The sequence below is a fragment of the Cebidichthys violaceus genome, unplaced genomic scaffold, assembly GCF_023349555.1.
Source record: "Cebidichthys violaceus isolate CVI_PGR_0920_01 unplaced genomic scaffold, fCebVio1.0.p SCAF_15, whole genome shotgun sequence".
NCBI lineage: Eukaryota > Metazoa > Chordata > Actinopteri > Perciformes > Stichaeidae > Cebidichthys > Cebidichthys violaceus.
In genome coordinates, this window is record NW_027176318.1 from 7,722,581 (window position 1) to 7,738,757 (window position 16,177).

The 16,177-nt window shown below is 42.8% G+C and overlaps 1 protein-coding gene across 4 annotated transcripts in view; it reads right to left on the reverse strand.

Annotated features, from left to right (window-relative positions):
• Positions 1–1,943: 1,943 nt before the first annotated feature.
• mllt10 (MLLT10 histone lysine methyltransferase DOT1L cofactor) overlaps positions 1,944–16,177 on the reverse strand; it is a 41,909-nt gene continuing 27,675 nt past the window's right edge. For 3 of the 4 annotated variants that reach the window (XM_068709765.1, XM_068709764.1, XM_068709766.1), the window contains 9 exons: positions 15,402–15,562; positions 11,517–11,634; positions 8,620–8,698; positions 7,090–7,283; positions 6,322–6,471; positions 5,969–6,021; positions 5,406–5,701; positions 4,730–4,817; positions 1,944–4,321 (listed from right to left, as the gene is read on the reverse strand). In XM_068709765.1, coding sequence (XP_068565866.1) covers positions 4,043–4,321; positions 4,730–4,817; positions 5,406–5,701; positions 5,969–6,021; positions 6,322–6,471; positions 7,090–7,283; positions 8,620–8,698; positions 11,517–11,634; positions 15,402–15,562 — 1,418 coding nt within the window. In that variant the 3' untranslated portion in view covers positions 1,944–4,042. The other variant, XM_068709767.1, reaches the window with a different exon arrangement.

A 16,177-nucleotide genomic window follows, 5' to 3' on the forward strand; every position in this document is an offset into this window, starting at 1 on the left:
TTTATTTAATTTAAGTTGTTTATTATTTAAGATCGATGTATCTTGTTTATAACACAGCGTTACTTGTAAATGCAGTTATTTGTGTGTGAACAGAAATAATTTAAATGTGTGTAATTGTTTTTTCTATAGATACAATCAGGACAGGCAGCAGGTTTTTCCTCTTGCTTTGTTGCTTCTGAAAGACGCATAACCTGCTCAGTCAGAAGCAGGTACCCATGTTGCTGCAGAGCATTCCTCAGTGACAGCAGCTCAGCTCGCCTCTGAAGCTAGAGATATCGGCCCAACATTTGCCTAATCATCCAGAGCTTAACCCTCCTGCTGGCCGGCTATCTGCGTGTGGGTGTGGGTGTGTGTGTGTGGGTGTGTGTGTGTGTGTGTGTGTGTGTGTGTGTGTGTGTGAGAGAGAGAGAGAGCGATCTCCTGTCTACTAACACCAGGGCTTAGTAGTGTTTTGACTTTGTGATCAGGCACCTGGTTGGGCAGCACACGGGGGTCCTCTATCAGCTGGTAAGCCCTCCCACCCTCGGGGAAGGTTTCTGGGTGAGTGTGATCGATGATGGACACAGCAGCTCTGCCCTGTGTGTGTGTGTGTGTGTGTGTGTGTGTGGTGCTGCTATTACCGGGGGTGGAGGGGAGGCAGCTCTGATGGTGGAGGCTTATGAAAGAGAAGGTCCTGGGTGGGGGTCGTGGTGGATGTGGGGTATGAGCTGTTTAAACAGCGTGGCTTTGATTGACAGGGCTGATAGTGAGCGAGGGGGGGCACAGTGAGGGATGTTTGGTAGTGGGAGGGGTGAGTGAGCAAGTGCTTGAGAAAAGAGAAGCGAAGGGGGGGATTGTGTTGTTGAATGCAGGTTAGATTGTTCGTGTGTGTGTGTGTGTGTGTGTGTGTGTGTGTGTGTGTGTGTGTGTGTGTGTGTGTGTGTACGGTGTGTGTGTGTGAGGAGGGGGTACTCCTGAAGGGGGTGGCGAGGGGGGTATTTTGGGGGGAGCAAGGGTGCAGGAGGAAAGTGAGCTTTTAATTACCAGGGCAGAAGCAGATGTAGCAGAATGGTGCCCCCACCTCTAAACACACACACACACACACACACACACACACACACACACACACACACACACACACACACACACACACACACTGGTTGTTTCTTGGCAGCTGGAAGTCATCAGCTTTGGGGGGGGGTGTGTGCATATTTGTTAGGACAGGAGCCTTGAAGCACATTGTTTAAATTTAAAGATGTTCAGCTTCTATTGGCACTTGATGATTATTCATTTTCCTCCCCCTTGTTACTGAATAAATCACATCTTGCTGCTGCCGTCTCTTCCATAATATTCAACATAATGAATGCAGTATAATATAAACCAGGTACACATACCATCTCAATTTACATTGCCAATTAACTTTAAATAAAACACACTTATTTTAATAGTTGCCTATTTACCCTCTTATTATCTGCAGTCACGATTTATACATTTGATCAGAGGAGAAAAACACATTATTTTCTAGGTAGCAAACTGCCATGTATTATAATGAGGTATTACTTATTGGTGGAAGTCACTGTTCTATTTTGTGCATATTTAATATGTTGTATACATTAACTTTAAAATAATTTTAGGGATCCTTGTAAACATCTAGACGGATGAAATAAGAAACTTTGGCTCATTTGCCATTTTTCCTTTGTCTCTTGTCAAATAAACAAAAACAAGATAAAATGAATGTTCTGTATATTCAATGCATTCAACATTAATAAACTAACTTTGTGTCAGCAACAAACTTGTTTTGAAAAAAGAATATGCATTATATTTTTTTTTAAATTAAAAAAAACATTTATATATATTAAATAGAGAATCGCAAATTAAAAAAAATATTTAATGCATCAGCATATTTAGTATTAATTCAGGTTTAAATGAAAAAATCTCCTTGATACAAAGACAGACTGCTCCGGTTACTTTATCCATAGTGTTTCTTTATTTTGGTGTTTTGAAATACAATGTCAGATCCCCCCCTCTCCATTTTTTCCACTTGTACAAAATGTATCCAAACAAATGTGTGCACAGATGAAAACACGGTGCAGAGTATAAAATGACTTCTCATCAAGAAAATGGTGCAAAACTTAAAAAAGAAACACAATGTCCCTGCACATATAAAAATAAATTAATACTTTGTGTGTCCAGTCACTGTCAACCTTTTTTTTTTTGTCTGGTCCTAAAGATTCACACACACAAATTGAGGCTTCATTGGCTTTCCTTCACACCAGCACAGCTAATCACAATCACTTATGTACACCAACGGCCAATGAGAAAGGTTTATGTACACTTAACGAGGTAAAAACTGTGCCACTGAACTCCCCCGTGACACACTTCCTCCCTCCTACAGCTATATACAACCACACCCCCTCCCCAATCAGCAAGTAGCTTCTAGCTTTTAAAACACAACACAGAATAGAAGTCATTAAACGGGTTTACAGCAAGATTTGACTGTATGAGGGGAAAAGAAAACAAAATACAAACAAAACTTTACACAGTAGTACAAAATTATGTTAAGTTGCAACACCAGCAGGCTGTTAAAATATATCATCTTATTCCCATCACACAAAAACTCCCAATAAATAAAAAGCACAATACAAAGTTGGCTTCGATATTAGAGAATGCAGCAGAATATTTCCTGGTTTTATTAAAAAGACTGCACATCCAGCCTGACATTACATTAAGTCCTTTTGTAATCTGTTGCTTTAGCAACGCAGCGTAATTACCAGTAGCATTGTGAGGAATCGGGCTGAGTGACAGGGACACAGGTAAAAGGAAACGAATCCCACCTTCCCACCTTGGCCTCAGGCACTTGGGGTTTGGACCCTGATTGGCCAGTCCTCATGGTTGTGGGTTTGCAGCGGCCGCTGCCGTCGGCCCGTTTAGGTCCTGATAGGCTGGTCCTGCTGGAGAGGTAGGTGCAGCAGGGGGCTCAATCAGGAAGATGAAATGTAACGACTTCCACGCACTGACAACCAACTGCATAATATCTCTTTGTGAGTCTGTGCCGTGTGGATTAATTCATCCATCTGAACATTCAGCTTGCTAATATTAGATTTTTTTTTCTTCTTCCTTTTTACATTTCACTTCCCTGAGTGAGCCGCCTGTATCTGGCCCAGAGAAGAGACAGTCAAAAGCAAGGCTTCTGCGGTGACTGCATGAGGCTTGGCTCACTGACGTTAATGGATCTACACAAACAGTGAAAAGACAAAGAGGACAGAGGCAACGGCGAGAACATGTGGGATATTTTCACAAGCCTCTCACCCAATATTCCCCTCGGGATCGCTGCGAGACAGATGTCAAACATACATCTGCTACTGTTAAGTCCTGTGGTGGGGAATCGTTTCTTTTTTACATACATGTATTATTTTTTTTTATTTCTGTGTATGTGCTAGCTTGTGAGCTGAGGCCCCTGAGAGAGTGAGACAGCAGAGAGACCAGACCGAGATGGTTGCTAGTGTGGAGGATGGAGAAGCAGAGAGAAAATAAGGAGACAAAGGAAAAGAGAGGAAATGATGCAAAAAACCCAACTAAAACCACAACACAGCAAAAAGAGAAAGAAGAAATGTGAAGATGAGATTAGAGAAGAAAATATGAAGAGAAACTCATTGAAGATAAAGGCTGACCCGTTTGTCAACTCCCCTGTTGAGAAGAGATCAAACACACCATGTGCTTATTTACTCACTCGCTAAGTTGCTACCAGTGATATCATATGAAAATCATTATCTCAACAGTGACAAAATAAGAACCTGAAGCAGCACTAAAGATAAAAAGTAAAAAAAAAATAATCTAAAATTGGATGGACATAAATAGTACAAATGAAGACAAAATGTTAAGACTGTAACCTGAAAAAAGTAGCAAAATAAACCTGACACGGTCAACTACAGTCAGCTCGTGACTGGCTCTCATCACTGAACCACAAAGTTGACCAACAGGCCGATCTCCTGAAGACTCTGCATATTTATTCAGAAAAACAAAACAAAAACATTGACAACCAAAACATAAAGGGCATCTGCCGTCATGTCTTCTCTTGCCCTGCGACGCCCACGGCCTTCTCGGCTAGCCGCGGCTTCTGTGGCCCCGAGGCGTGTGTGTCAGCATGTGCGTGCTGCATTGCCAGGAAGGGGTTGGCGGTGATGGCGCCTTGGCCCTGGGCGCTGGGCAGCAGGTTGCTGATGGGCAGCTGAGGGCAGGAGAGCGGGATGGAGGGAATCTGGGCAGAGGAGGAGAGGGATTGCAGCTGCTGGAGGTCCTGCTGCTGCTGCATCAGTTGGTAGAGCAACACCTGCTGCTGCTCCTGGGAGAGAGAGAAAGAGGGGGGGGGGAAGCAAAGGGAGGAGGGGATGAAATAAGGGGGAAATGGAGAGAGCCAGAGGAAAATGTAGGAGAAAAAAATATGGATAAAGTGAAAGTTTTAGACAATAAAGGGAAATGAGAGTTGGATAAGAAGGACAAAATACAAAATGAACATAAAGGAAAGTGGGGTGAGCAGTGGAGGGAATAAAGAAAAACGAAGAGTTAATAAGCCTGGTGATTTAAGCATTGTCCAAAGGAAAATTGTAGCCCAGTGTCTTTGTGTGTTTACTGTGTGATACTGGTGATGGCAGTGAGTAGTTACAAGCCTGCCAGTGCGCGTGTGTGTGTGTGTGTGTGTGTGTGTGTGTGTGTGTGTGTGTGTGTGTGTGTGTGTGTGTGCGTGTTGTACCGCTGAAGGCTGTGAGGACAGCAGCTGCTGGAGCTGATGCTGCTGCAGGAGTCTGTGCTGCTCAGAGAGCAGGCCGAGCCGCGCAGCGCTGACGAGGCAAAGACACAACTCGCAGTGAGACAAACGCACTGAACACAATACATCTGAACACACACTTTCAAATCATCACCAGAGCTGCTGAATGCCACATACATATGACAAATATCACAGCTCATTAACTGGATACTGAAGGAGTATTTTACATGAATTACTATTTAAAAATGAAGAAAATGTATCTTAAATGTCAATTTCAGTTGCCAAAAAAGCAAATAATTGTATATATACAGTATAGGAATTCACATAACTACAGAAAACATGCGACAACAATCTCTTGTGACAGACTTCAGGGACCTGAAGGAAACAGCGCTACAGATAGTTGTGATGCTAAACAGACTTCTGTCTCACCTGCTCTTATTAGTTGTTGGGCTGCAAGAATCCAACACGCAAGCAAAAGGAAAAAACAAGGAGAGGACGCAATAAAGCTCACATTCAAACATCTTACACGTCTGCCGCCAGACACACCATGTAGAATTATTGAGCATACCTTTGTACTTGCTCCTGTCATTCAGTTTCGTTAACTTCTCCTGTGTTTTTTATTAATTAATAAATCTATTAATAAAGCAGCCATCAGACATACCCATTATTGAGGGGCAACGTGATGCCCATAGCTGCTCCTGTAGTGTGTGCGTGGGGGCTGCAGGTGCCCCCCGGTGTCTGGATCACCCCGTTCAGCGCCCCGGCGATTCCCGCCATGCCCAGCGCACCGCCTGCGCCCAGAGCACCCATCAGCCCCGCCACCCCGCCCGGCCGGGATGGGGCTGATCCCACGGCAGCGACTCCGTTCAGCTGCGGCGGGCTCTGGGAGACGGAGGGAGGGGTGGAGAGAGATGAGGTGGAGCCACTACTGCTGTGGCCACCACATGACGCACCGTCCTGAGAGAGAGAGAGAGAGAGAAACACCATCAACGATGATATAATTAATCACAAATGTAGTTCATCTAATTCACCGTGTAATGAGGTGTAAAAGCATGACATTACCTCACATAACTAAACTTGAACGCCTGATGCTCCTTTTACTGAACCTTACTTAATTATTCTATTATTACATTAATGATGTGTCACTGCTCTACTGTATCGTAGTGCTTGACTTTGTGGTGATGTAAACGATTCAAACTGACTGTGCTGGGTGTTTGTTCTTACCTGAGCTGCCACAGGTAACGATGAGTCAGTGGCTCCCAGATGGCCTTTCATATCTGAAACACAAGTTCTGCTGATTATGTTTTCATCATTAACTGCTGAAAATAATGCAGGACACCCAGGGTGATGTCATAAAATGTCTTATATTGTAGAGTATTTGAAAAATCTTCCCATTTGGGAAGCTGCAGCCAGAAAATATTTGCCATTGTGCCGAATTAAACTGTAATGATTACTCAGTTATCAAAGATGTAGGATTGTATTCTCTCAATCAACTAATGGATTAACTGACTAACTGATTCAGTTCTAGTATCTGTCTGTGTGTGTGTGTGTGTGTGTGTGTGTGTGTGTGTGTGTACCAGAGGATCCCATGCTGGAGGTGAAAGGCACTGATAGCTGAGCGCTGAGAAGCTGCAGTCTCTCTTTCTTCATGGTCAGAGTTTTAATCTGCTCCTCCAGCCTCCTGTTCTCCTCCTGCAGCTGGTGGAGGGACTTCAACATGCCCAGCACTGAAAGAGACGGAGAGACAGATGATGTACTGTTGTCTCTCTGTGTGAGAGAAAATGTATATCCAACTTTGAAATAATAAAAGTCATCCTGTCGCAGGCTTTTCAAACTTTATTTCAGATGTGATGTTTTATACTTTTGGGAAGGAGCTGATCTTTTCACAAGAAAGAACACAGATACTCTTGACTTTCTGAAAGGCGGATGCTTCCTTAAGACAAAACCATGCAACTCTGCTCAGCCTCCACACTACTTCGTTCAAATACCCAGTGACTGATGGTCAGAGGCACTCCAAAGGGAGGTTAGAGGTCAAGATCAGCGACAGAATAGGGACCCTGGTGGCCGTGCAGACTCAGCGACAAGGACAACTCAGTGAGCGCACACAGGAACTTAAACCTAAAGTCCAAATGAAGGACGACAACTAGGCCTCATTCCCTTTTTATTTTTTTACACTTTTTAGATCCCTGAAGGGATGTTCAGATGGGAAAATGTAATTGACAATAACAGATAAACTGATCAACACTACAATTACATTACCTCAAATGATACCCATCCCTCTGTGTGTGTGTGTGTGTGTGTGTGTGTGTGTGTGTGTGTGTGTGTGTGTGTGTGTGTGTTCTCACCATCTCCCTGCGCTCCCTGCTGCAGCAGGAAGCTCTGCCCTTCGTTCCACTGCCTCTCCAGGAGCTGCTCGATGCTGGTGGCCACCGGGGGCAGCGTCTCCCCGCCGCCTCCCCCCGCCCCTAGCAACCCAAGCCCCGGCCCCGGCAACGACCCCGAGGAGTCATAGCGGATCTGCAGGCCACCAATGGGAGAGCTGAATGACGAGAGAGAGAGAGAGAGAGAGAGAGAGAGGAGAGAGAGAGAGAGAGAGAGAGAGAGAGAGAGAGAGAGAGAGAGAGAGAGAGAGAGAGAGCATAGATAGAAAGGGAGAGATAGAGAGGTCAATGGGGAGATTAACGACCCAACATAAACGTCAGACAAACATAGACACTGCTGGCTATAAAACTACATCAATTTGTTGTTACAGTGGCCTCTAATGAAAAGGGGCCAGGCTTTCTGTCTGTGGGTGAGAGAGAGAGAGAGAGAGAGAGAGAGAGAGAGAGAGAGAGAGAGAGAGAGAGAGAGAGAGAGAGGAAGAGGACATGTGAGAGAGAGACAGACAGAAGGAAGTGGACTGTCTTGATGCGATAAATCTTTGTTGTGTGTGTGTGTGTGTGTGTGTGTGTGTGTGTGTGTGTGTGTGTGTGTGTGTGTGCTGAGACAATCTGTTGAGTGTGAAAGAGGGGAAATGAGGGACAGCAGGAGAGAGTAGAAGGGAGACGAGGAGCTTAATGTGGGGGGGAGAAAAAACCAACGTAAAGGCAAGATTTATCCACTTTTGAATCACACCGCAAACTTAAATACACTCACATTTTGAGTGTAAATGTCAGTATTATCCACGTGGAAAGCAAAAAAAAATGTGTCCGCTATATTCATATTAATACACTAAATTGTTTAACTACATATTACTTAAGGTATTCAAAAAGTCATTTTCTCTGACACCATATTCTTCTATTACAATATTTTCTTTTAAAATTAAATGCAACCCTTTTCCACAAACATAGATTATGTTTCCCAAATATAAGATGTGAAATATTACAGGTGCAGTGTTAGAAATAAATTACCAGAATTATGCTAATTAGAACCAACCTCATCAAGTGAAATTATCCATCCCACAAAGAAGTAGAAACAAGAAAAAATGGATTTGTATCATCAATATTCCCATCCTGAGAGATCCATTGAAATACTCCCAAAAGAAGGAGATGCAGAAAATCATCAGACTGTCTCCATGTGTGATTAAACCCAAGAAAAGAAAAAAAATTCTAACTGGAGTTGAAGGATGGTTACCCCTTTCAAAAACACAAGTTATCGTTGGCTGAGAGAGCGAGAATTGCCTGTAGGGGTGAGAGCGAAAGGGAGATTGTGCATGTGTGTGTGTGAGGAGTGAGAGGAAGAGAGAGGAGACGAGGGGCCAGCGGAGGGAAAAAGCAGAGAGGGGGATGGGTGAAGGAGGAGGAGGGGGGGGGGCAGTGAGGAATGTAAATGGCGAGGGATGGGTGGGGGGGGGAGCATCTGTGTGTGTGTGTGTGTGTGTGTGTGTGTATACTCACCGCGGGGTGGTCTTTGGAGAAGCTCTTATGGAGAAGCCCTGAGCTCCGACGCCGCTGCTGCCATCTCCCACCTCCTGATCTACACACACACACACACACACACACACACACACACACACACACACACACACACACACACACACACACACACACACACACACAAAAATCAATTGTACATCCAAGACCAAGCCCACAACAAGCCAGCTAAAGTTGAAAGCACTTTATATGTGAAAACAAATTGCATCCATATTTAACAATTTCAGGTCTTTTTGGTAAAGTTCTCTGTCCATACTTTAAACACCTGAACAATAGGAAAACAGCAGGAGTGAGACCAACCGCCTGGTTAACTCAGCAGAGCGTTGTGTGCCCTCGTGCTCTCTATACTGTGCATACTCACAATATGATAGTTTTATTTTCCTGTTACTGCTGTCAAATAACAGGACGAGCAGAAAGCAGTCATGTCATTGTGCTTTATAAATATTACCCGTTAACCAGGCCAACAGCACTTCCTGCACAATTGCAAATCACATTTTAAAATAAGTGATCTCTAAGGGCCTTTCTAACATCACAAAACATCAAAATATAACATTGTTTTATGAGCCCTATGAAGATGACTGCAGCTGTAACATGTGGTTTAATACAATTGATTTCCATACGCTCTATATCTGGATTTAGTGTTGTCAGTACATTTACACAGCACTACCGCTCCCGAATCCCAAATATGTCATTTTGGATTCCTTTTAGTGCGAGCTCTGTAACGCTTTGATAAGAGGTCTAACAGGAGGTCCAATTCAGCCGCTGACCAAGCTTACAGTACATACGTTTCCACAAGCGCCATTCTCCCTGTCCACAATAAAAGTCATTGAGGTAGTTTTCAGATTTATCCACGCTGGAGACTCAATGTTTTGGATGAGAAAAATGCCGGCTGACTGCCAAAACAAAGAAAAAAACAACTTGCATAATCAATTGTAGTTGGCGTAGTGTAGACGAATTGTAATACGTGTGGCTCTGCAACCTCCACAACTTTGTCTCACACACACACACACACACACACACACACACACACACACACACACACACACACACACACACACACACACACACACACACACACACACACACACACACTCTCTACCTTCTGTAAGAGTCCCTACCTCCTCCCTCTGGGCCCCTAGCCAGACGCTTCTTTTCATTTTCCTCAGTGAGAGTAATGAATCGCACATGCACACACACGCAAACACACACTTTTGCATTTACACACTCGCACAAACTCCCCTCTACTTAAGACAGTCAATCCCAGCTTTTACCCTCGCCGGGTCACCACTCTAGTCCCTCGCTCGCCTCCTTTTTCAAGTCCTTTCTCTCATAACCCTCTCCGTCCTGGCACCTCCCTCCAGACACTCAAAAGCAAAGAAAAGCGGCTGCCAAAGTAAACAGGCTACATGCATACAAACACACGCACACCTTGCACGTTTGTGCTCACATGACCCTTACTAGTGCACAAACACAACTTCACGCTTGTGTAGCCGTACACACGTGCTGTACACGACTGTGTGCATAAACTTCACCGTGAGAAAAGAGGGGATGTATAGCAATGATTTTCATTAATGACTAGAGATTAAATTAGTCAACTAATATAATAGTCCATCATTGGGATAATAAATCAATCATTTGTCAATATTCAAGCAAAAGAATTCTCTGGTTTCAGCATCTCAAATGTGAGAAATGTTTGATGCTTTTTACTGTTTTATAATCACTGTAAATTGTTTGGCATGCTTTTCCTGTGTTGAAAATGGGCTACGACTATATTTTGTTGTGCATCCCCGTGTTGCATTATGAAAATAAGTGATCCTTGAATCTTTGAATGCGTGACTATCTTTGGCTTTTAGACTGTTTTACTTTCAGACAAGACATTTGAAGAGGGCAACCTGGAATCTGGGGATGTAATTGGCAGATTCACTGATAATTGCTAACACAAATCTAAAATTGGACTTTTTATTTAATTAAACCAAACACATTTATCTGATTTATTTTTGTTGTTTCTTAGGTGTAACAATTAATTTTTTAGGATTTACACAAAGCTTGCTTGCGTAGACACACAGAACCTGCCTAGTCTCCATCTGTCTCACACGCGCACACACACACACACACACACACACACACACACACACACACACACACACACACACACACACACACGCACACAAGCACACAAGCACACAAGCACACAAGCACACACGCACACACCGCCCGTGGCCCCCTGTCATTCAGCCTGATTAGTGAGTTGACCTGCAGGTCAGGGTGGATCTGGCTCTGATGACTGCTGACCGGCAGCAGGAACTACCTACCTTCCTCCTCCTCTTTCTTAACTCTCTCCTTCTCTCCCGTCTTTACTCTTTCTTCTCTTCTCTCTGTTCAACCAGATGTCTTGTATCAGGAAGTGGCTACTCTGATTACTAAAGCCACGTCTTACTCCTTCATCAGCTCTTCTGCACCGGGCAGACGACAAACCATCTATTTTCTACCACAGGAGCTCCTGAAGGCAGCTACTGGCTTTCTCTACTCCTCCTGAGCACAATCCTCCTCTTTTACACTGGCCACAGCTTAGAGCACAGTTCGATGTTACGCATATATATATATATATATATATATATATATATAGATATGTGTGTGTGTGTGTGTGTGTGTGTGTGTGTGTGTGTGCCCATGTGCTGTATTTGTTAGTGTGAAAGAGAGGACGGGTGAGAGAGGGGGAACAATCTCAGCATGTAACTGGAGCTGAGTGGGAGGAGCTTGAAAATATCACGAGTGCCGACCCTTGACCTCTCTGTGGGACCGAGGGGGCGTGACCTATCCATTATCTCTCTCACTCACACACACACACCATTTTGCCGTACCTGCTGGTGAGGCCTCGGACTGGGCGATGAGTGCCGCCATGGCCGAGTTGGGATTCAGCCTGTTGCCAAACATGTGGGAGGGAGCGAGGTTGAAGACGGACCCTGGCAGAGCACTCCCCTGTAGATGGAGAATTGAAATTGTATTTATTTTTTGTGTGCATTTATTGAACAATTGATAGTTTAGAGACGTATAGGAAACAAGGGAGGAGTGAGGAGTACGACATGTGCCACATGTTCCCCACAATAAGGTCTTAACTGCATGGCTATCGAGAACTTTTTAAACCTCGAGAAATGAACATCAAGCAATGCCTCAAGTGTTAAACTGCTTTGATAAAATAGTGGAAATATTCATATGCAGTTAAAAAATATTTTAGAGCTACAATTTATGATTACTTTGATGAATTCTTATTTTAATGACTCATATATCATTATGGATTTATCTGACAATTATTTTCTTGATTTTTCAATTATAGTTAAATGTATAGAATATCACAAAAAAAAATAAAAAATTTCCGGTGCCAAACGCAAATTAATAAAAAATTGATAATGATAGAAACAGATAAAAAAGAACATTCTCACAGGCTGAGACCAGAGTTTTGGTGTTAATGCTTGAAAATGACTAATTAGTTGATTATCAAAAGTGGTGATGATTAATTTTCTGCTGTCTTTATGTCCATTGTTTTAGCCCTATACATTTATTAAAAAAAATAAGCAGTCATTCTTGACCATCAGCAAAGCAATATCATCTCTGATGAGTGGGGAATCTTTGTTAGTAAACGGATATTTAAATCTCATGTTGCATAGTAACAGGTGTTTCTTTGGTGTGTATTCTACAGTACCGATGAGTCACGAGTGTTCACTTTATTTGTATTACATTTTTGTGTGACTAGCATGTTATTAAACAATCAGAGTCAATCTGATGAATCAATGGTTTGAGAATTTAAATTCTCTGATATTCACTATTGATTCCGCGTTGTCACAAAGCATCTACGCATCATTTCATGCCATTGAAGCTTATTTGAATGGAGAAAAAAAACATTTGATCTGAACGTGGATTTGACAACATCACCAAAAAAATAAACATGGATAAATTATGGATCCACGGCTCATTATTCTGTTACCAACACACACATGCATACGGGGCTCAGAGTGCCTCGACACCCCGACAGTACGCTGACATACTGACAAAGTGTTTCTGATGCAGAGAGTTTAATCCAATTAAGGCATTTCCCAAATAAGGACCGTGGAGTGACGGGTGGGGTAAGACGGAGGAGAGAGAGGGTGGAGCATCAGGAAGGGAATCGGGTTATCTAAAAGAACAAAATGGCTGACTGTTTTGGTTAAAAAGCTACAACCAAAGTAAAGGACACAACAAAAAACTTTTTCAGTCACTGGTTAGTTACTCTACCAGAATTTGTTTGGAAGTTCCAGGAGCTCTGTCATTTTTATTGTCAAGCTAAAAAGCATAATGAGATTTTTTTTTTAAGTGACAGAAGAAAACGTTATTATTTTGTGTTGAAACACTATTTATAATTAATTGATGGGACATAGTTTAAGAGCTTTAATAGTCTGGTTTCCTACACTTTGAGCAAATAGAGTTCAGCACTAAAACAAAGAAAAAGAGTTTTTGCGAATGTGCAGGAAACAGAACAATCTGAAAAATCACTAACCTAAACATCTAAATGTATAAAAAACAAAGCTTCAGTGTGCACATCCAAATCCTGCATTTGTGAAGCTTTGCCTGCTTTTGCGTGGTGTCCATTGAATGTAAAGTAATTCCGATCCATTTGCTGAGAGTTAGGGTGCAGAAACTAGAATGCCATCATCTCCTATTACAAATTCATGGAAGTGGTATGTCTGAAAAAATACAAATTTGGAAAACATCCTGGAAATTCTTGTCACTGTTAAAAGTTAAAATCAAAGAAAGAACCTGTACCCTCCGTCCTTTCTCCCACCCTTTCCACTCCCCTCCTCCCCCATCCTTTGCTGCCATAATCCGGCCCCCTTTCCCATCAACATTCATTTTCATTCATTTTTCATTCAAAGTCTCTCTCGCACTCCCTTTCTCTGTCCTGGGCTGATAGCCAATAACAGTAGGCCGAGAGACTGCTAGCCGACTGAAAATAGCAAATGGTCTCTCTCTCTCTCTCTCTCTCTCTCTCTCTCTCTCTCTCTCTCTCTCTCTCTCTCTCTCTCTCTCTCTCTCTCTCTCTCTCTCTCTCTCTCTCTCTCTCTCTCTCACACACACACACACACACACACACACACACACACACACACACACACACACACACACACACACACACACACACACACACACACACACACACACACACACACACACACACACACACACTGAAGGAGGCCTATTGGCGTCCTTCTAGTTGCGTAATTTCGGAAGGTGTGTGTGTCTCAGATGTCCAGATGCGTGCATCACAATTAAAGCAGCTACAGGAAGAAAAAGAAATATGTCTTTCTCTATTAAAGTCTTTCTCCCTCTGGCTGCTCTCTATATCTCTCACACTCTCACAAACAAACACAGCTACAGTCCAAACTCAACTATACATGCTGCAAACAGGCATGATATCCTGTGCTTCCGTGGGCCTCTCGTCCTCTATAATATGTGCCGAACAGAGAGGAGCGGGGCAAGATGAAGGCCAGGCCAGCCAATTCAAGGCATGAGTGCAATACCCCCCCATCAACACACACACACACACACACACACACACACACACACACACACACACACACACACACACACACACACACACACACACACACACACTTGCCCCGATCCCTCCCTCCATCTATCCCTCCATCCCTACTGTGGTGCTTGTCAGATGTCATTACATCACAGGACAACGGAGGGAGGAAAAAGAGAAATGGGATGGGGACAGAGAGAAGGAAGGTCGCGGGTGAGAGAAAGTGTGTGTGAAAGAGAGAGAGAGGAAGGAAGGAAGGAAGGAAGAAAGAGAAGTGGTAAGTGGACACAGGAGAAAAATGGAGTTGGGTGGACAGAGACAGAGCATGGTCTTTGGGGAGGTTTTGAAAAGATGGACACTGGGGTCAGTGATTGAAGATGAGTTTCCTTTTTCTTTTTGGGAGATGGGACAGCGATTACTGGAGGGGGGTTGAGCTGATTGAATTAGAGTCTATGCTCTCACTTTTACATATCAGCGTATTTAAACCAATGGGACACACAAAAAAAAACAATAACACTTCGAGAAAAAGCAAAACAGTTGCATCCTTCTCTCTGAAAATCCCCATAATTTATTTTGATCAAGATAAACCTGCTTAACTGTAACTTCAACATCAAGGTTGAAGTAACGGTTTAGCAGGGGAATGTTTAAAATTCATTTAATTAATTTTTTTAATTGAATTTAATAATGCAGGAGAATCACAGACGTTTCAATGAAATGTTTAGAGACAAAAGATAAAAAGATATATTTTTTTGTGCTTTGAATAAACTTGTAAGACCTTCTACAGGTCCACCGTATAAAATCAGCCACTAAATAACTCGCTGAGAATAAAACACAATCCATACAAGGCCAGGACACAAACAGTTCACACACAATTAACATGCAGCGGATTAATAATAGCGCTGAGAGATTTGGTGCGAAAGACATTTAATTAGTGTGCTTTGGTTTATTTGTCTTCCCACAGTTTATCTGCACTTCAGCTCAAAGATGCGAGAGATGCGGATGAATTGATAGATGTAGAGGGTGCTGAACGAAGAGTGTGAGTGTGAGTGTGTGTGTGTGTGTGTGTGTGTGTGTGTGTGTGTGAGTGAGAGAGAGAGAAAGAAAAAGAGTGGTGTGTTTAATGAGCATGTATTTTCATGGGGCATTTAGAGTTGTTTAGCACAGTTTAAGTGTTTGGACTCACGTGTGTCGAGGCTGTGCTGGTTAGGGGGGCGGTGGCAGTGAATGGAGAGGGAGGGGCTAGTGAAGGTGTGGGCTGCTGTTGCTGTGACAACTCAGAGCCGGCTCCGCAACCGGCGACGACTCCAGTCCCCGTCGACGACCCATCGGTACCAGAGAAAACACCTGTGGAGGAATCAGAGACAACAGACATTAACAGCGTTATCTTCATTGAATACTATAGAGAAATAATAACATAAAACAATGATGTGGAAAGTAACTATATTTATTACTTGTGTAAATAATAAAAACAACGATGGCTGATTTCCATTTAGTCATTTCAGTTTTAGGGTGCTAGTGTTGTGCCTGCTAGCTAGAAAGAGATCAATTACCGTGTTAGAGGATGAATCATTTACTGAGATAAGGGAACATCTAAAATTATACTTTAAAAAAAAGTACAGATCTGCTGACTTTAACCAATACAAAATCAAGTACGTGGGCCCGAGTATGGGGTCAGATAATTTGGTTTATGATTGTAAAAACTCCATCAATTATAACAAACTCAAGTTCAAGCGTACATACTGTAAATACACACGACTCAAATCATTCACATTGAGCTTAAAAATAAAGACAGGAGGAACATTAATCACTTTCTCTTCATATGTATTATTCGTACTAATTCAGATAAAACACATTTTATTAAAAATCCTGAATATTGTATTCTAAACATTTTGCTCCATTTTCACACACCCATAAGCATTCTCTTATCTCTTTGCTCCCCCTCCCTCCCCCTCACACACC